The sequence below is a fragment of the Marmota marmota genome, unplaced genomic scaffold (genome assembly GCF_001458135.2).
Source record: "Marmota marmota marmota unplaced genomic scaffold, marMar, whole genome shotgun sequence".
NCBI lineage: Eukaryota > Metazoa > Chordata > Mammalia > Rodentia > Sciuridae > Marmota > Marmota marmota.
In genome coordinates, this window is record NW_025999941.1 from 10,932,914 (window position 1) to 10,953,599 (window position 20,686).

General features: G+C 53.5%; 1 protein-coding gene across 7 annotated transcripts in view; it reads right to left on the reverse strand.

Moving 5' to 3' along the window:
• The window catches only part of Dnah1 (dynein axonemal heavy chain 1), a 70,552-nt gene that overhangs the window by 16,876 nt on the left and 32,990 nt on the right, over positions 1–20,686 (reverse strand). For all 7 annotated transcript variants that reach the window (XR_007346878.1, XM_048801164.1, XM_048801166.1 and 4 more), the window contains 25 exons: positions 20,537–20,677; positions 19,855–20,018; positions 19,531–19,644; positions 18,836–19,024; positions 18,596–18,701; positions 17,603–17,716; positions 16,919–17,068; positions 15,820–15,906; positions 15,542–15,728; positions 14,194–14,285; positions 13,842–13,996; positions 11,933–12,110; positions 10,944–11,138; positions 10,735–10,854; positions 10,306–10,464; positions 10,103–10,210; positions 8,567–8,707; positions 8,269–8,429; positions 7,666–7,823; positions 7,209–7,382; positions 6,435–6,473; positions 3,645–3,823; positions 2,394–2,624; positions 1,055–1,251; positions 443–578 (listed from right to left, as the gene is read on the reverse strand). Coding sequence is in view for 6 of the 7 variants with exons in the window: in XM_048801164.1 (XP_048657121.1) it covers positions 443–578; positions 1,055–1,251; positions 2,394–2,624; positions 3,645–3,823; positions 6,435–6,473; positions 7,209–7,382; positions 7,666–7,823; positions 8,269–8,429; positions 8,567–8,707; positions 10,103–10,210; positions 10,306–10,464; positions 10,735–10,854; positions 10,944–11,138; positions 11,933–12,110; positions 13,842–13,996; positions 14,194–14,285; positions 15,542–15,728; positions 15,820–15,906; positions 16,919–17,068; positions 17,603–17,716; positions 18,596–18,701; positions 18,836–19,024; positions 19,531–19,644; positions 19,855–20,018; positions 20,537–20,677 (3,675 nt within the window). In the remaining variant the exon portion in view is untranslated. The remainder of the gene's footprint in view (positions 1–442; positions 579–1,054; positions 1,252–2,393; positions 2,625–3,644; positions 3,824–6,434; positions 6,474–7,208; positions 7,383–7,665; positions 7,824–8,268; positions 8,430–8,566; positions 8,708–10,102; positions 10,211–10,305; positions 10,465–10,734; positions 10,855–10,943; positions 11,139–11,932; positions 12,111–13,841; positions 13,997–14,193; positions 14,286–15,541; positions 15,729–15,819; positions 15,907–16,918; positions 17,069–17,602; positions 17,717–18,595; positions 18,702–18,835; positions 19,025–19,530; positions 19,645–19,854; positions 20,019–20,536; positions 20,678–20,686) is intronic.

Sequence of the window (20,686 nt, forward strand, 5' to 3'; positions counted from 1 at the left end):
AGGGACCCTTGTCCAGAATGGGGTACATTCTGGAGATTCAGCTTAGGTCCCAGGTCCAATCTTAATTGCCAGCCAGGCTTAAGTGCTGCCCAGTTTGTCTTGTGGCTTCAGAGCAACAACCTCTCCTCAGTCCTGGGAGAGGCCTCACGCCCGAGGAGCTCCAGAGGGAGCAGCCCCTCAGAAGGAAGCCATTGGTCTCCAGCACAAGTCCTTAAAGTGGGAAGCCATTGGCCGTGGCACCCTTGGAGAATGAGTAATGATCTATGTTCCCCTTAGTTCCAAAAGGTTAGTTTGGCCCTATACTCCTGCCCAGTCTATCTGGTCCTGCCAGTTCCTCCCCACATCTGCCCTGACTGACAGTGAGCTAGGCCCAGGATGCCACACTGGGATGGCATTGTGTCCAGCCCACCCTGAACCCTGCCCACTGCCATGCTGGTAGCACCTGAGTGTCTGAGAACAGGAAGGTGATGGGCTGGTTTTGCAAGCCGGCTTTGAGCAGGACCTTCTTGACATCTTCACGCCACTCAGACATGCCATAGTTCTTGGATAGCTCAATCTGGAAGCACTCGTACTCAGCCCTAGAGGCAGGAGTTTGGGTCAAGATGTGCCAGGGGCCTGGGACCAGGCATGGACTTGTGGTAGACACCCACACCCTGCCCAGCTATCTGGAGTCTTGCTTCTATTCTGGGGAGAACTTGCAGACTCTCCAGACCCTGAACCTGCTCTCTTGCCTCTAGACTTTTCTTCAAGTTGTTCTCAGCCTGAAATACCCTTCCATCTCTGATACCCTCCCCACTCTCATATTGAGAAAAGGCCCATGGACGTCTCCCCTTTGAAGCCCTCCAGGATGCCTGCAGCTATGCCTCCCTCCCCACAGCTCTACAGGGCACTGCTTTTGCCTCTTGTTGGGGTTTAGGTCCCATTCCCAGTCCTTCCAGAGCCCATGGAAAGACAATCTTGGGGCTACCCCAAACTTCCACCATCATGAAAAAACACCAATCAAACTGAGTCTGCCACTGGTTGCCCACTGCCCACCAAGCCCAGGGGCCCTCACATGTGCGAGGCAAGTCTCGTGAGGGAACTGCGTCCACTGCCACCCACGCCCAGCAGGAGTGCGTTGCCCAGTGCCTGACGCAGAGTACGGCTGATGCGGCAGATGTGGCTCATGGCGTCCATGAAGAGGACCAGCTTCAGCTTGGCTGTGTTAATCTGATTGTAGTCCTCCATGTACTCCTCGATGACCTGCATCATCTGGGGGCAATGGAGGTAAAGATGGGGGTGGTGGCTCTCCTCCATTGGAGAGTTTCCTTGGCACCTCCCACTTTGCTCTGTCTCAACCAAGAAATACAGAGTATCCCAACCACTCTGTGATCTGGCCAGCTAAAGCTATTCCTCTACAGGCGTGAACCCAAACTGATGCTTTGAACGTTCCCAGTCACTGATAAACTGATTTAGGTCATTACTTGAAATGCTGAATGATCTTCCATGTCGCTCCATGTAGAAGTTAGCTCCACCTCCAGCCAAGTTCCCTAAACCCCATATAAACTCCATTACCCAGCCCCTTGTGAACATACTAGAACATTTCTTGTCACACAGTGAATTATGGGGAAGCAGCAGCCCCCTCTATATGTAAGATCCCCTGAGAAAAGCTTCAGATGGATTGCCCTGGCATACAGTGCCATCTTTTTTTTTTTTTTTTTTGGAATCCCAGGTAGCTCCGCCTTGGGATGGTTTGAGGAAGTTCCTTGTGGGAATCCCTTTGCCACTGCTTTGGCAGTGACTCCAGCCATGGGTTCAACTGGTTAGAACCCTGTGCACCAAGTGTTCCCCTAACAAGGAGCTCACCAGCTCTTGCAGCTGGCCCTGATCTTTCTGTGCATGGAGGGATGCTGTCCTGAAAGAGACCAGACCCACAAGATGCATCATCCAGCACTGAGGGTGAGGATCAGAGTCCTGCCTGCTTCCTCTGGGGGTCACCAGGTGGTACTGGCCCTGGGACCCTGGTGGGAGCTATAGGAACTAGGAGAAGATGTAGGTGGAAGAGAGTCCTTAGGAGGCCCTCTCTAACCATGCAGGCCACTGATAGAGGCCCCAACTCTGTCTACCTAGGGTCCTAGCTAAACGCTATGGCTCCAGAGCCCCTGCTTCCCCCTTTAGGGGTGGGAATGATAACACTCAGGTTGGCCTGGCATGTCCCCATTACAGGACTTGTCCCCCAAGTCCTGTCTCAGTTGAACCATAGGCTCATTCTCAGAGATGGGCTGGGAAACATGGCCTCAGAGGAGCCAAGAGCCTGCCTGACTTCCCTGGTGGTGACCATAGAGGGCCTGGGTCCCAGGGAGCAGACTAAAGAGCATTCACCAAGGGTAAGGTACCAGCCTGGACTCCCTCACCTTTTGCTCGCTGGTGATGAGTTCATAGGATTTCACATCTGAGCCTGGTGTCATGAAGTCCCCGTAAAGAATGGGCTGGAAGGGGCAGACCTTTTCAAAGGTCACCTCCCACTTCTCCATATGGCCTTTTAGGAGCTTGTCAAACCAGCTGCGATCCTCCTCGTTCACCAGTCGGTCGCGGAACACACGACAGTTCTCGTGGTACCACAGTCGCAGCAGTTGCACCTTGTCCTGTGGGCACCCCAGCATCAGTTGCCAGCCTTTGGCCCCAGGGGGTCTTAGCCATCTTGAAGCACCAGGAATGGGAGGAGTAGGAGCCACAGCTCCTAGGCCCCTGATCTGGGGCCAGCTCCTACCACAACCCAAGCAGAGCCACACTCAGGGGCTGCTGGAAGGTGTTATATGCAGACCGACGGAGGACAGAGGAACTGCACAGTGCTGCCCAGGCCTCTCCACCCTCAGCTCCAGGCCCAGTTGGCCAAGCTCCTGATGGGCACCCAGCTCCGCCAGCCTCAAGATTATCACTTCCCCTCTTTTAGCTTTCGAGACCCCAAGCCCAGGAAAGAGGCCTGGTTCACCTTCCTGACACCCCACACCTCACCACTCAACAAACCCTAAAAATCTCCTTTGAATCTTTTCCTCTTTCCATCTCTGGTTCTTCTGCCATCTCCATCCCAGCATCCCTGACTCTCCTGGGACAACTGGACCACCCTCAGGAAGTCCCCAGGCTCCTCTCGAGACTCCTTTGACTATATGCTCAGCAAGGCCCGGGTTGGCTTCTGTCCTGTTCACCCTAGCCTCCCGGCCACACACACTAGCTGTCCAGTCCGTGGCTCCACATGATTCCTCATCACCCTCAGGGTGAAATATGAGCTCTACGCTGGAGCCCCACAGCCTTGAGTCTGGCCCAGAGCATCTGACACCCCACTGACTGCTGCACTTCCTGCTCCTTCTACCTGGGGGTCTTTGGTTCTTGGTAGTCCTCCCAGATAGTCTCACACATCTGGCCTCTCCTACTTGCTCTGGCTCCCTCTTCTGTGTGACCCCCATCAGGCCATTCCAGGTATGAGTTCGACCTATAGGATAGGCTCAGCTGCACAAAGGCCAGGCTAGTGGGGTCCTGGCACCTGCATGTCACAGCCCCACTGTGGGCCAAGCTGGATCATAACATGGAAGCCTTTGGGCAGTATGGGGGCCCAGGAGGGTGGAAAGGGCTGTGGGTGCTGGGGAGACAGCCTGCCAGATTCTTACCTCAACCTTGGCTGGGTCAGCCATGAGCATGCCCTGGAAGACCTTGGAGAGATCCCTTAGATTGAAGGTATAGTGAGACTTGGCTGGAGTGGGCAGCAGCTGCGAGGTGATGGTAGCATATACCATGATGGTGGCTTCCACCAGGGGATCCTTGAAGGTAGCAAGGTGGGGGGCCCCGGCTGTGGGGATGGAGATTGGCCTGGGTCACATGGATGAAAGCTCCCCATGCAGCCTTTGCAGATCCTCACCCCTCTGCCTTTGCTTATGCTGAGTTCACCCCTCAGGTGCCCCTCTCCTGGCCTGCAGGTTTGGTTTCCATTCACCCCTCGGCCTCACCTTTGATGCTTCCTCCTCTGCAAGGACTTCCTGCAGCCCCCACCTCAGAGTGAGAAATCTCTTGCTCTGTGCTTCCCTCATTACTGACATAGCCCTCTGTGCATCCTGGAACTCAGGTGTATGCACACAATTGCTGGCCCTACTGGGGTCAATGCTGGTTGGGGCCCTACAGCCTTGCCTTATGAGCTTGTGCCCGGACATAGACATACCAGCCCTGGGTGACATATGGGAAGGGGTCATTTGGTCTACACAGATTTCAGGCATGCTGCATGGTAAGTTTGGAGAGACCTGGAGCTCCATCCTGATCTTCAGGTCTCACCAGCCCCCCTCAGAGCTCCTTATACCTGCAGGTCACCACTAATAGATCCTTTTGCTGTTTTTTTGAAAATTGTCCAATTCTTTGCTGGGAATCAAAATTCTGTCAGTGAGACCTTGGGGTAGAGGAGGTTCCCAGAAGTGGAAAAAAGGAGGGAAGGGGCAGGAGAGGGGCTCATTCTTGAACACAGGCACCATTCTAGGTGCTGGGTACTCTTTTCCGTCACCAAGCTGACATTCTTATCAGGGAGATGGACAATGAGCAGGTCACAGTGACCTCATGATAAGTACTAAGGACAGATTTATAGCAGGAGTGAGGTTTGGGGCATGCCAGGGCTTGGCTTTAGGGCCCATTCCAGAAGTGCTGAGGGAGGATTTACTGAAGGGGACATTCAAGCTGAGACCAAAGATGCGAGATGCAAGAATATGTTTATCTCAACAGCAAGGGCAAGAGACTGGCGGTAGGAGCATTCCTGGGGTGTTAAGGACCAGCCAGGAGGGACCTAGTAGAAGGAGATGAGATCAGACTGGAGACAGCTTTTCCAGCTGCTGTTGGAACTTGGGTTCTTGCATGGATGTTGAGCAAATGAGGAATGCATCCCTCTGGCTGTAAGTTGGGGATGGAATGTAGGTAGGTGAAGACAGAAGCAAGGAGACCAGGGGAGGGGCTGTGGCACTCATGGGGTGAGCGAGGACAGAGTGATGAGTGGTGGCTGATATGGGGCAGATTCTGCAGGGTTTCCCGATACATGAGATGAGGTGCAAGAGGAAGAGGGGAAGACAGTGGTTGGAGGTGATGTCATGGCTCTTGTCTTAAACACCTGGAAGGTGAGATGGGAAAGGGGCTGGGAAGTGGGGCATCCAGGAGTTTGGGTTTGGACAGGTTCACACTGAAATGCCCAGTGGATAGACAAGAGATGTGGAGTCAGGCGTTCAGAGGAGAGGTCTGGGCTGAGGACCTGAACTTGGATGTCATCAACTCAAAGCTGGCTTTTATCACTAGAGGCAGGACGAGACTGTCTGAGGATAGCATAGAAAGAGGGAGAAGAGACTAGATAGCAAAGTCCGGTCATCAAGAAGGGAAATCCAGAGAGGGTGGAGGGCTGGGGGAAGCTACAGGAAGGAGGGTCTGTCTAATGGGGCAACACTGCTGACACCCAGGGCAGATGAGGACATATAGCTGACCATTGGTATGGTCACACAGGGCACTGGTGACAAGAACACTCTCTGGGGGAGTAGCAGTGGCTTGTGGAATGTGGGGGTGGACAGCTGGTGTCAGCAGGAAGAAGTTGTTGAGGAGTTTTGCTATCAAGGTGAGCAGAGAAGTGGGGGCGAGGGACCAAGGTGGGTAGAAAGGTAGCTGGCCAAAAGAGGGCGTTTTGTGTTTGGTTCAGATGAGAGAACTGGGTCATGTTTGCATGCTGAGGGAATGCCCAGGGGAGCAGGGCACACTGGTGCTGGGTGAGGGATGGATCCCATCCCCCAGCAAGCCCAAGAGAAGGGCTTGCTTGCATGAAAGCAGGAAGTCCATCCTAAAAGGGAGAAGATGGACCATGAGGGAGGCTGGATGCAGGTAAGCAGGCAAGTATGGACGCCCAAAGAGAGAACTTGATGACCTCTTTCAGCTGAGAGGAGGGGACAGAAGAGGTGGAAATGCAGAGAAGACAGAGTCTGAAGTGGCCAGTTGCCCTGCAGTGATGACCAACAGATCTGAGTTGTGCGAGGCTGCTGGTTGAAGGATGCCTGCCCCCCGTTCAAAACACTCCCAGTTCTCCTGCTCCTGCCTGCTCCTTGGAGAAGGCCTTCTCTCTTTTGTGCTCTGGCTGATAACATAGTGTGTAGGGAGGTTGTTGGGTTTCTTTATTTATTCATTCATCTTGCATTTACTTTATATCTACTATCAGTTGGACACTAACCCAGGCCCTAAAGGATTGATTGGTCATAAAAAGGGATGAATGACCCATGAAGGCAGTTGACCTTTGTTGGTGCTGACCTTCACTCTGGACCCCATCTGAGCCTAAGGATGGTCTATTGTGGCCTCTGGCCTCAGCACACCTAACCAGAACCCTGGGATCATCCTGGAACCAGTAGCCCCATTCCATCCATGCCCTCCCAGGCTCCTACCCAGCCCACACTTACGCACAGGCTCTCGGTAACTTCTTTCTCCAAGGAGCCCATCTAAAGGATTGAGGGAAAGACACAGGCCTTGGAGTTAGGTGGGTTTCTTGCTGTGTAGCCACTGTAGTCAGCTGTGTCCAGCTGAGAAGCTCCTAAAGTAGCTGCTGACCATTCCCAATTCCCCAACTGGACATGCAGTTAAGTCCTAGCTCATTGCCCCTGGGGACACAGGAGTCCAGGACAGATTTCCATTGTCAACCACCTGGTGCCATGCCAAATGGAGTTCAATCATCAGAGTGTGTGCTGGGTGGGAGGGAAACAGCATCTTGGGGGGGACTTTTCCCCAAGCTCCAGGGAGGATCCTCCTTCCTTCATGTCCTGGGGACTTTTCTTAATTACAAAAGTAACATCGTTTCATCTGAGTTTCTGGGCAAATGCTAATATGGACATGTGTATTTATGTGGGTGGATACATATAGGTATTCATGTATCTGTTATATATTCAGCAATCACCATGAGCCAGTTTTCATGCCAGATTCACTAACATTCATGACTTGGAGTGACAGGTCCTAATATCATCATTACCCATTTTAAGATGAAGAAACTGAGGTTCAGAGAGGTCCATGAGCTTGTTAAACAAAGGTAACAGCTGGGTAAGGAGTAAAGCTGGGATTGTAGTTAAGTGACTCAGCCACTTGGTCCTTTTCAGTGGCTGCCCAGCTGTCCTTGGAGTGGCTTACCTGGGCTGGGCTTCTGTCTTTGTCCATAGCCTCTCCTGTCCCCACCTAATACTCACTGATCCAACAGCCCAGAATGGTAGAGAAGATGCATTTCTTGCTGGTCTCATCCATCTCGACAAAGGACAGGTAGTTGAAGTGACGTGTAAGCCTTGGGGTGATGGCATTCCTGCCTCCTCCGGGTGGGCCCATGGCACAGACAAAATTGATGTCCACCAGGTTCTTGAAGGCTCCTGAGTGGGGGCAGGAAGTCAGGAGGGGGCCCCGCCCAGAACTGCATTATGATTTTTGTGGGGCTGCTTTCCCGTGAAAAGCACATATATTAAAATTATAATTTGTAACTGTATTGGTATAAAGGACAGATGCATTAATGGCCATCAGAATTTTTCTTTGAACCTAAAAGTTCATTTCCCCTGATTTTTAGAGAACTTAGAATATTTTCATGGGCCCTGATGCCTACAATAATCCTGACCAGTGAATGTAGCCTATGCCCTGCAGGCCTGGGTTGGCACATACCGATGATCTTGCGGTCATACCAGCCTCCATGGTCCATCCACTGGCGCAATAGCTCAATGGGCGGCTGTGCACCATATGTCTCCAGGGCTGGCATGTTCAGGTCGTCAATGAAGAAGATGAAGTTGTGCCCAAGGGGTGGCCCAAACACACCCTTCCGCCTGCAGGAGGGACTGTGTGAGCCCAACACTCATGGGCACCAGGTCCTCTGAGTATCCAGGGGCAGAGGATGGTACCTCACTAAATCTGAGCCTCCTCTAAATTGCTAGACCTCATGACCAGCCCTATTTTGTTCTGAGTGTCCTAGGACTGACATCTGTGTGAGCTCTTTTAAGGGAGTCTTATCTCCTAGGCAGGTGGATGACAGGCATCTCTAAGACAGACCCACAGCCTTGCCTAGATGCCCAGCCCAGGATGAGCACCCCAAAAGGCTCCAGAGGAATCTTGATGGAGAGAAATCTCTAGAGCAGTCTGCAAAAGAACCCAGCGCCTCTTGTGGGGGATATTCCAGCTTCCCCTGGGAGGGTTCTGGAAAACCCAGGAACATGGTTCATCCAGGCTGAGGGACACTAGGGCCAAGGAAGGAACAAGTGGTGGGTGCCCTGCCTCTTGTCCAGCTTGCTGTCGATGAGGTCCTGGGTCTGGTTGGCTGAAGTGCGGGCTGAGAAGGTGAGGAAGTGGCTGATGTACTCCAACGGCAGGTTTTTGAGGAGCTTATGGGAGATGGTAAGCGTCTTCCCTGTGCCCGTTGGCCCAATACACAGCACCTGGGAGAGCGGGGATGGGGCAGGCAGAGCACACACAGGGTGGGCACACAGGGGGAGCTGCTACCTTATCAGTGTAGGGGGCTAGCCTACACTGGGACTTGGGGTAGGCTGAGGCAGGGTAGGGTGGGGGTGCTCACAGGCTTGTGATTGGTGAGCAGCTTGTCCAGCAGGAAGGACATCTGCATAGTGTCTGTGGTGGGCACGATGATGTTGCAGTAGTTGGTGTCTGGTGTCATGGTAAATGGAGCTGAGGAGTTCATCCACTTCACCCAGGCCACCTGGAACCACATCTGGCTTAGGCTGGACCCAGATCCCCTCCCACCCCACCTTTGGCTGCGGTTAAGGAAAAGAATGGCACTGCTGGACTTGGCAAGAGGGTCCAGGAGAGGGGCCGCTTTTGACAGAAGAAACAGGAATTCCCCTGCCCTGCTTTCTGTATAAGGCGGAGGACTCCCAGCAAAAACCACCAGAATGGGGGCTCTCTGCACATAGCTATGCAGGTGGAGGCTCCTTGCATGCATCTGTCTAGGTGGGGGCTTCCCTACACACAGCTGCCCCTGATCATGAGGCACCCTAGTGATTTCGAGTCCCCAGGTCTCTGCAAGAAGGAGAAGCTCTGGGAATTGGACAACCCAGAATGCAAAAGGGCTTACTGTTTAGTTTTAGGCTAACCAAGGAATGTAGGGGTCAGAACCAAGGGCACTGGTATCAGCTGGATGGTCAGAGGCCTCTTGGCCTAGTCTCTCCACCAACCACACCTACATGAATCCTTTCACCCACAGCCCTTGACCTAGCTTGCCGACCTCCCTCCATGGGGAGTCTCAATGTGGACAAACCAACGTGTCCCACTGGGAAAGGTTCTGACCATTCTGACCCAAATATGCCCTGTACCCCACCCCCCAGCAGAACCCTGCACAGTGACTCTCTATCCCGCTTGTCTTGAACTAGGGTCCTGGTTCTGGAATGTGGGTGGGCTCATGGAGACCTTACTGACACTGAGGCAGGCCACAGAGTTTTCCCTTGAGCCTTTTAGGGAGTTTGGTTCTTGGGAAAATGGATTTTTTTCCTTTTTCTTTCTTTTTTTTTTTTTTGGTCTCAGGGATTGAACTCAGGGGCACTTAACCACTGTGCCACATCCTCAACCTGGAAAATGGGACGTTTTTAAAAAAATAGTTATATATATATATATATATATATATATATNTATAGAGAGAGAGAGAGAGAGAGAGAGAGAGAGAGAGAGAGAGAAAGCGCACATGTGAGGATTGAACCCAGTGCCTCACACGTGTTAGGCAAGCGCTCTACTGCTGAGCTGTAACTTCAAAATGGGACTTTTAAGTAGAACTGGGGCAGCCAGTCCTTGGGCTCAGAATTGAAACCAGGAAATGTACACGGTTGGGAAGGGAGACCCACTGAGGTCTCCCAGCTCCAGGTTCAAGCCCAGCTCTGCCCAGGTGTGACTGTTCTGAGTCAATGTCCTGGTCTGGAAAGTGGGCACATAATGACCCACCCAGTGGGGCTGTAAGGAACCATGAGATGATGAAAATAACCCCCAGTCTGAGACCTGGTGCCTGTCCCTGTGGCTTCCTCTCTGTGGCTATTATTCCTCAGGGAGAATGGTCACTTCCCAGTGCGGCCCTCCCCACCCCGGCTCCTGGGCAGGCCTGCGGCACCTGCTTGCTGTCCTCGTCTTCCTCGTAATCATCCTCTGTGCTGCTGATCCCAGCGTCCTCCAGCCTGTAGTCGTACACCAGCCCCTCCTCAGGGAAGAGCAGAGTCAGCTGCCGAGGACCAGGAAGAAAGCAGTTTTGAGGCTCAGGAGGTTTGCCAGCTGCTGGCCCCTGGGGGCGGGGCCTGGGGGCTTGCCACCGCTCACATTCTCTACGGACATCTTGGTCTTTAGCCATTGGCTAAACTTGTCACGGCTATTGCTGTCTCCAGTGGCACCCACAGTCCAGACCAGGGAGAAAATGAACCAGGGTTCGATCAGTTCTTGGATGCGACTCAGTTTCTCAGGAGGAATTTTTTTGAGGCCCTGGGAATGGAAGGCACAGTGTTAGGCTAAGACAGGAATAGTACCGGGCAGCTTGAGGAAGTCGGGTAGGGATGTGTCATAGTTTTGCCTCTCTACAGCCCATTGGATGAGGGTTGGGGGTGAGGGGGAGGTCCCATGACCTATGCTGAGCCAATCTGGTTTGTCTTCCAGGAAACTGGACTTGGGATCCAGGGCCCTCAGGTAACCCTGGGCAGGAAGAGCAGGGGGCAAGAAGGATCATGCTTTCAACACTGCTGTTCGGGATTGTACCTCTCTAGGTAAAAAGGGCTTGAAGAAGCAATCGAGCAACTTGAGGAGGCTCATGGTCAGGTTGCTATTGGTTGAGGCGATCACCTCCTTCACCGAGGAACGAACAAAGCCGATGGACTCCTGGAGGGAGTGAGCACCCAGCTCTCACGGCTGGTGGCCACAATGCCCTGCCACCCCACTTAGCTGGGTATACCCATACCCTCACTAACCTCCAGGAATCTGACACATAGACTTTTGAATTGCTCCTCGTGGGGCTTCAGCAATGCAGGGAGCTTGCTTAGCCAGCACTCAACGAAGGGCATGAGCCCCAGGATGCTGGGCTCCAGGTACACCATACCACAGCGGGACACGGTAGCTGGTGAGGCCACTGCCAGGTCCTGCACCTCGAACATCATGGTCATTGCCTGGTGCCAAGATAATCCATGTGAGTGTGCCAGCTGCCGGACCCCAGAGCCAGAGGAGGCTGCAGGGTCATGGCAGGGGTGGGGGGCTACCCATCCTGCTAGAAGGATCTGTGGGCAGGCCATGGGGTGGGACAGGGCTGTGGTGGGGATCAAGAATGTGGCCTTCCTGGGATCCCTGAGGAGAAGCCAAAATTGGGAGATTCCTGGGATTCTCTGGCCAGCCTGAGGTCCCTGAAGGCCTAGAAAGTCTGATAAGAACTATGTGCTCTGCTCAAGAATCCCCTGCGATGGACACAGGTCCACACGGACTGCCAGGTGTTCTCAGAACGACTCAAGAGCTCAGATCAGCATGCAAACTGAAATGCTTCTATGCCCAGAGCATAGCCCTCTTTCTTGGGAACTTCCCACCAGACCCTGGGTATGTTTCTAGGATGGGCTGGACACTAAACCCAGACTGGGCCAATATGGCTGAAAGTGGGTCAAGGAGGTACTGGGCCACATCAGCCAAGGAATGGCGGGACAGTCCTCCTGGCCCTGGGCTTGGGGAATCACAGGAAGTAGGTCTACTGAAATGGTAGCACAGAGCAGCTAGCTGTATAAGACACGGCAAGGTGATGGTGTGCAGGGCTGGGAGCTGAGTCTGAGCGCCACTGGCTGGAAGGCTCCTGGGTGGGTCACAGTGATAGTCTGAGACACAGCTGTGGCCCTGAGAGGCAGGGATGGAGGGGATAAGGCCTGACCTGTGTGGTTCAGCCTCCAGGCCCACCCAGCTGTGGAGGAGTGGGCAGGTGCACCTCTGTGAGCTTGATGATCTCCCCGGAGCTGAGGCACAGCTTCTTGTTATCATCCAGCACCGTGTTCATGTTCTCGATCCAGACAGCATCCACTGGCCCATCGAACATGTACCACTTCTTGTTGGTGTCCGAGGCAATGGCCCCCACCCGAATGAGAGAGGAGAAAATCCCATCTGTCCTGCAGTCACCAGGAAGGAGAGGGTTGTAAGTGCCAGGAAGGCAGGGCGGTGGGTGTGACTGGCTCCCTGGGAAACCTGGCTGCCTGAATGGCCCCAATATGCTTCCCACCTCCCTTCAGTACCTTCATTTATTTAAAAATTATACTAGGAGAAACGGGACCTTTGGGTGCAACATGGTGTAATGAGAACTTGCTCTATCCCCTCCCTGCTGAATCTCCACAGAAGTCACATTGAAAGAAGATAAACAGTGGCATCCTGATAGGAACCAGGGAATAATGGAGGAGGCAACGACAGAGATGGAGGCACACACAGTTCTGGAAAGTGGGAAGAGCTGAAGAAGGGCCAGATCCTGCCACAGAACCCAGGGAGGCTCACACTTCAGAGGCTCTGCAGGCCAGGAAATAGGCTAGAAGGGGTGACAAAGATTCTCTGCTTGGCCAAATTTTAGTCAGGCTCCTGAGGCTTCTCCTGAGCCCATCTGTGCAGTTCCTTGTAAAATCCAGTTTTAGCAAAGAAGGCTTCAAAGTCAGTTCAGCCAGAAACTGTCGCCCTGAATATCTGGTCACCCTGGATACTTGATCAACCTTGATATCTAATCAGGACCCTCCTCTTTCACCTCTCCCAGGTAAGATCTGATCACCTGACCTGTCTTCACCCAGAATCCTGTTAGTTGGCTTAGCCAGAACGCCTCTTCCCCTCAATGTGTCCTCTTGGCTATAAATTCCCACTTGTCCCTATTGCATTCAGAACTGAGCTCCATGGCAGACCCTGTTGCAGTTGTCCCTACACTTATGGTGTATCCTGAGTAGTCTTCCTTACCGTGCTTCCAAAGATAGTATCGAATAATTGTTTCTTTAATGCGATATTTTTCTCTGCCCTGCAGAGTGCCTCCCTCTAGTAGGTATGGGTGAAACCCTTCACTAGAAATGGGGAAATCAGGACAGACTCACATTGGGAAAAATAGTTGACTCTCCCTTCTTGATACCCAACCCCCATTAGGTTGTAGAATACTGGAGCCATGCAGACATCCTCACCAAGAAAAGGGAGGCTTTTTTTTTTTTTGTACTAGGGAGTGAATCCAGGGGCACTTAACCACTAAGCCACATCTCCAGCCTGTTTTATATTTTATTTTGAGACAGGGTCTTGCTGAGTTGCTTAGGGCCTTGCTAAGTTGCTGAGGCTGACTTTGATCCTCCTGCCTCAGGCTCCCCAATGCTAAGATCACAGACATGTGCCACTGTGCCAGGCTAAAAGGGAGACTCTTTGGAGAAACAGCATAGCTCCAGATGAAAGACCCTCAGGTGCTGATCTTCAAGGGGTCTCCATCCAGTTGCTCTTCTCCCAGCTCAATGCACTTCTCCTAAAATGCATGTCCTAACCTGGGAGCAGAGGCCCCGAGAGGGACCACCAGACTCTCTTGGGGCAAGGACAAGGGCCATTTACGAGCATTTACTGTGTGTCAGACATGATTCCAGGCACTTTCCGTGTGTTAAGTTCATTCGCACCTTACCATAATAATGGCATCATTGTCCTCATTGTGTTGATGCAGGGACACAGGTGGGGAATGGCAAGTCATATAGGGAGGGAGTGGAATGGTGGACAGAATTCCAGGCTTCGGGCTGCAGAGCCTGGACTCCTAACCTGCCACTGTTCTAAGTGGGCCCACGCACAGCCTCCAGAGGCCTGGGAGTACAGCAGTCACCAGAGGGAACGGGGGTGGGGGCACTCACCACTCGTGGGTGAGCAGGTCAAACTCCCCATACAGCTGGCCCATGGTGATAGACTTGGGGTTGAGCACATAGTAATTGACGGCCTCATACACGCCGCCACTGATGGACGGCTGCCCCTTCAGCGATGTCATGGCGGCTGCTAGGACTCTGTAACACTGGGGAGATGGCCACCTGAGAGTGAACCTCCTGTTGCCTCAGACAGCAGGGCTGGAGGGGACGGAGGACCACAGGAAGTGGGAGGAGCAGTCTCGAGGTCAAGGGGGTACAAAGGAGGCCCACGCTCCTATCCAAGCTGCAACACCCCTCAGGCCTTCTGACCAGGCCCTGGGCTGCCCTGCTGGGCTCCACTTACGTTACTTTTGCCAGAGCCTGTGGGCCCAACAAGCATGAGGCCGTGCCGCACCACCGTGGTCTCATAGAGCTGGATACACTTGGTCAGGAAGCCTGCGGGGACATGGCAGAGGAACCTAGGGGTCAGAGCATAGGCTTGGGCCATGACTCTGCCCCTAGCTTGTGTGGTCTGGAGTTAATTACTTCATTCCTTGAGCCTCAGTTTCCTCATCTGGAAAATGAGGATGGAGGCAGTACCTACCTCATAGCAGCCTATGAAGCAGCTAAAACCCTAAGCACAGAGCCTGGCATTGCTCAGGAACCTTCTAGATGCCAACCAGTATTCCCATTGGGACAGTCATTCCCTAACATCCTTTGGGTGGTCCGTTGTCCCAGGCGTGCTCAGTGTTGTCTGTCACAGGCCCCACAATCAACTTCTACACAAAGCTGAGACCTCTTAAGGTACTGGACAATATGAGGCAAAATCTTGGCAACAGAATCCTAGGGACAGTGAGGAGCTATCAGGACAGATGCAGGCAGAAGGTCAGGCCCATGTGGATAGGAAAGGAGTGTATTGTTTTGACACAAGGGTAGTGGTGGCTCTGGCACTGCATGCCTGGTGGTCCCTGCCAAAGGGAGAGGATCCAATTAACCGGAGATGGCAAAAATGATCTAAGGCTATGAGGGGAAAAAAAAAGTCTAAGGCTTTATTCAACAAGGTTGCTGGGGCCGGTGCAGGAGGGGGCCAGAGGTAGAGGCATGAGAGCCACACATGGAACTGAAGAGCAGTGGAGAATGCGGAGAGAGGCCTTAAAGGGCTGAGCATGAGCTCACCGATTGCTCAGGTCCTACAGGAGGGGTCTGTGTGGCCAGGGTGGTCAGGCACACCTCCCTGGAGAAGCACCCCTATCCCCCAAAAAGACCAGCTGGAATAGACTAAGAGGAGAGGAGGGAGCAGCTGTGTCAGGATGGACACGCAGTGGCTAGGCTGTGACCCTCCCCCACTACCAGCATCCAAGCAGAGAAGGGAAAATCTGTCAGCAAGCAGCTGGCATCCCATGGAGCAAAGCCCAAGAAGGGACCACATGGACAGGCGGGCCTGAATCATGAGGTCCCAGGAAGGGAACAGTACTTGCTTCCTATCACCTAGTGGGTAGAGAAAGGGTCAGAGACATCTGCCCTGCCCCCAAATGCCAAACTGAGAGACCCTGCCCATGCACACTTGGCCAGGTATAAGGGACCCTGAGGTTTGGTCTGCCTTGCCTCTGTCTCCCATCTGGGCTCCAAGATGGCTGAAGCCGGCCTGAGCCAGCATGAGCTCACCGATCAGACATGCATGGGACTGCAGGAGGCAGGGGCCAGTGGCTCACCCTCCACATCCTTGAGGTTGCTCTTCTCACAGGCCTTGCGGATGGCCTTGTCCAGGATGCCGTAATCAGTCTCCTCTTCCCTGATAGTGGGGAACAGGTCAGATACAATCCCCGAGAAGAGTTTGAGGTCCTCCTGTAGGAACTTGGGCACGTTCACGTCCCGAATGGCCCGGAGGCAGATCAGCTCCTGAAGCAGGTGTGGGCACCAGCTTCAGGGTCAGGCGCCTCTCCAGCTGCCCTGATTTCTTGCCCCAGGAGCCCTGATGGCTGGAGCTCACCTCATTCATATCAGGGTTTTCTCGCTTGAGGTTCCCAGCAGCTGAGATCACAGTCTTCACAGCTCTCATCCCAAAGTCATAGTGATCCTGTGGTCACCATTCAGGAGGAGGCATGGGTGGGCCACTCTGCTGCCCACTTGGTACCTGGCCATGCCACCTCACCCAGCTCATCCTCAAAATGTCAGTTCCCCTGCAGCTCTTTGGAGACCACTCACCTGCATGCCCCAATCTGGTCTGGGTGCCCCTCCTTTGGGCTCTTCTGACACCCCCCCACACACCCATTTCACCATCCCAATAGCCATCTCACTTTATTTGGCTGCCTATTCTACATCCCCTGCTCTGCACTGCCTTGGTCAATGCTAAATACCTAGTCCCAGCACAGTGCCGAGGGCAAGGATATACTCAAGTTGTTTTGAAAAAGTGAGTGAAACAGGAAACAATTTTTTTTTTTTTTGGATTCATCTGTGCAACAAATAGGTTGGCCTCGATGGCTTTTGAGTTTCCTTCTAACATTCTTTGCAAAATCTTTCCCAGCTTAACCTTTCGGCTGCAACACTGTGGCTTTTCCCATTGGTCCTGTCTCTCCCACATTATATAGCAGATGTGTTAAAAATAGTTAAGTGATTCACTTTGCCCCGTGGTGCCAGCCCATGAGAGCTACCTCAGACCTGACCACAGACCAGCACCCATCCCAGAAATCTTGGTCTCAAAGCTGCACGTAGAGACTGGGCTTGGGAAGAGCTGAGGGCATTTCCAGAACCATGTAGGATAGTTTGCTTCAACAGGGGGTGGGGAGGGGCACTGTTCAAAGAGGATGATTAGAAGGCAGTCCCTGACTCCTGCTGCTGTTCCACTGTGCACTGCATGAACCTGGCCAGGCTCTTAGCTGCTCGGGACCTCAGCATACTCACCTGAGAAACAGGGATGTAACCCCTATCTCACAGGTTTGCTTGGAAGAGTCTAAAGTAACGTCTGTGAAGCAGATAGCACAGAACCTGGCCCTTGGCTGGTGCTCCGTAGAAAGTGAACTTGGAGCATCTCTGGAGGCTGGGGTGGGGGGAGCAGTCTGAGGGCCTTTGGAAACTGGCTGAGGCCTCACCTGGGAGCTGAGCTGCTCGGAGGACAGCTTGAAGGTGGTTGTGATCTTCTTAGCGAGCACATTAGCCTCATTGAATCCAAAGGAGTAGAGGGAGATCTCAGCAATCATGGCATAATCCGGGACCATCATGGCGACAGGCCGAAAGAGTGCCTGGGCAATGGTATGTGGGTCTCAGACTTCACCCAGCCACAGGGTACCCACCCACTCTCTGAACTATCTGCTCCTCAGAAGGCAGCTTCACCTGACCTTCCTCCCTGGCTAATGCTGGGATTCCTTTCTGCATCATGCCTGCCGTGACTGAGCCTTCCATTTGCTCTGTGGCTGGACAGTTTTGGCCATTAGAAACAACAGGTCCTCTGTGTTTGTCTGAAACAGGTGGCCTCTCTTGGTTTCCCATTTCTTCTGTAGGCCTAGCCTAATGGCTCCTATCAGATGGCCTTCACATGCATGAGCATCCCTGACTTCTCCCATGCCCCGAGGACAAGTGTGGGGCATCCCTCTATGGCTGGGCCTCAGGACCTTTGGGCAGGAGATCTATCATAGAGAACCACGGCTCCTTTTATCCAGGCAGCTGTGTGTCCTTAAATAAATGATTTATTATCTTGAAACCCAGGCCTTCCACCCGGGGATCCCATGGCACAGACAAAGTTGAGTCCACCCGGAGCACCCGGGGCCTGAACTTGCCTTCAGATTGTCAGGCAGTTCAGTGCGGCCTGCGTATCCTGGATTCATGGTGATAAACACTGCGCAGGACGGTACAAGTGGGATCTCGACACCCTCAAATACGAAGCGCTCCACCTGTGTTGGGTAGGGGTCAGGGGGTGAACTTACTTGGGGCAGGGGTTGCCCAGCCCTATCCCTTCCTCTGGATGTGCCTTCCTTTCTTCTACTCATTCCCCTGTCCTGATGGCAGCGTGTTAGCTAGTACTGGACCCCTGGTCATGGATGGACTTTCTTTCAGGATCTGGCTTAAGACCTCAGGTCCCAGTGAGCACCCATGGCCTCCCAGGTCCTGGCTCTGGTCCTTTTTTAAAAAAACATTTTTTGTAGTTGTAGATGGATACAATACCTTTATTTATTTATCTTTATGTGGTGCTGAGGATCGAACCCAGGCAATGGTATGTGGGTCTCAGACTATGCTAGGCAAGTGCTCTACCACTGAGCTACAACCCTAGCCCCAGCTCTGGTCCTTTTGAGGTCCCACATACTTTTTTGCTTTCCACTCTCTCTACTTCTAATTCCTGATACTGATCTTCCCAGACTTAGACAAACTCAGCCCTGACTAGGCGCCAGGGCTCTCCCTTGCAGGGAGTAACCACCAGCCTCTCAGCTCTCATCTCTCATCTCCAGGACAAGATCCCTGGGGACCTTGAACAAGGCTAGAGAGAGAACCAATATCCAGGGCTTTGCATTAGCATCAGGACACAGGCAGGGACCCCTTTATCTGTCCCAGCTTGGCCTGGGATCTGCCACCAGACCAGGATAAAAATGTGGGGCTTCCTGATAAGCTACAAAGCCCCTCAAGACACAGTTCTGCAATGGTGGTGGCTCATGGACAGTGCCATGCCCCTGTGAGATGAGAGACTGGCACTAGGCAGGCCTCATGGCCTGGCTTTCCACCTGCGGCATGGGAACCCCTGGTGACAGAGCTGATGGCAATGGTGGGGGGTGGCTCACCCGCTGTTGCTGTGCCTTCTGGATGGTGGTGATCTGCTGTGCCACCACAGACAGCACCTCAATGTCGATCCGATTGAACTCGTCAAAACAGGCCCAGGCCCCAGCACTGTGAGAGTGGAGGAGGTGCATTCAGAGCCCTCCTGGCCCCCACTGTCCTATGATGCTCCTCACCTGGCCCTCCCCAGGAAGAGGGCTCAGTCTTTATGCCCTCTCTGGTGCCACCTCACACCCCAGCCTCACCTGGCCAGGCCCTTGAAGAACTTGCCCATGGCCATGAAGTCGAGCTGGTCAGAGCAGTTGAACACAACCGTCTGTATGGCCAAGGCCTTGCCCAGATCTTTGGTGGTCTCTGTCTTCCCTGTGCCAGCTGGACCAGCTGGAGCACCACCAAACTTGAGGTGCAGGGCCCCAGTCAGAGTCAGATAGCACCTGTAGGACAGAGGAAGGCCACCTATGTCCTGGGCACTTCCCCTTCCTGGGGCTTTCCACAGCTCTTTCTTTTGGGTCCTCTCTCCTCTTGGGTCCCAGATGTGCCCAGCCTGGCTGTTGGGGTCAGGATTGGAGCCTATGACTACCTGCTCAGTGTTCTCCCTGTCCCACGTCATAGGCCTGGAGAGCTTTGCTCAGGGACCCACAGAGCTGGCTGACGTGTGGCCAATTCTCTTCCCTTACTCCAGTCCCAACTGGGGCCTGGCATGGTGGAACACGCCTGTAATCCCAGCGGCTCAGGAGGCTGAGGCAGGAGGATCGCGGATTCAAAGCCAACCTCAGCAACTTAGTGGGGCCCTACATAACTCAGTGAGACCCTGTCTCTAAATAGAATACAAAAAAGGGCTGGGGACATGGCTCAGTGGTTAAGCACCCCTGGATTCACTCCCTAATACCAAAAACAAAACAAAACAAAAAACCAACCCAACTGGGGAGGGGACCAGCACCTGTCAGTGAGGGGTGTGATCACCAGCCTCCCACTGTTGCCTAGGTACTCGTAGCCATAGATGAACTCAGCATTCACAGCCCGGATGTACAGATCATTATTGGTCCAGTAGTACCTGGCAGTACAGGGAGATGGGTACCTGGTCATGGGACCACAGGCCACAGGCAGGCATGTAGCTGAGCAGAGGGGGTTCTTTTGAGGAATGAGGGTTTTAAAACCCCCCTGCCCAGTTTGTCCCAGAGCCTCAAGGGCCAGGATCAGCTTCTTGTTAAGTGACTGTTCATCCCTCTCTGGGCCCCATCCTGACAGCCACTCTGGCCCTCACCTGAGCTGTGAGATCCACTCAAAATCATTCACACTGACCACGTGCTCCTCGATCAGCTTTTTCACCACGTCCTTGGCATGGACCTCGATGACGATCAGTGCTGACAGCACCGCCCGCTGCATACGGGATAGTTTCCCTCGTACCAGGGCTACCAGGTCACTGAGCTGCAGGAATGGGGACACTGTCAGCTGTCTGCTCTCTGCAGGGAGACTTCTCCCTGGTACAGAGGGTGGGTTCTGCCACACAGAGTTCCTCTCTCCAAGGACTGATAGTCTAGGAGAGCAGGGGAGCAGGGACCAGGCAGGGGGAGGGAAGTAAATAAAAATGGAGACATATGCATGGCATCTGAACCTTCAGGGCCTGGTGGAGCCTGCTGAGGGGCTGGAGGCTGGAGTGTTGGTATGGAGCCAGAAAGGCCCAAGGGACAGTGCAGGAGAGACATGGGCATGTGCTTCTCTCACTGACCATTGGAAGAGGGGCACCTGCCTGGCCTCAGAGCCTCCTCAGGCCCCCAGTCCCTTCTGCTGGTTGCTGTTGTGAGACACATTTCAGGGGTTCCTGACCTTCTTTTTGAACCCAACCCTAGGCCTCTTCCAGATCAATATAGGAAAAAGTTCCTGGAGGTCTGGGCTCTCCTGGGGGCATCAAGGGTGCAAGGAGTAGTGATCCTCTTCATTCCCACCTGCTCGGAGAGCTTGGGGAACAGATCAGTGCTGAGGTTGTTGACCTCCAGAGCCTGTGCCACCTCCATGGTCCAGTAGGTCTGGCAGCCAGCAATGGTCACCTGGCCAGGCCAATTCAGAACCCACTGGGTCCTGGGCATCTGAAAAGA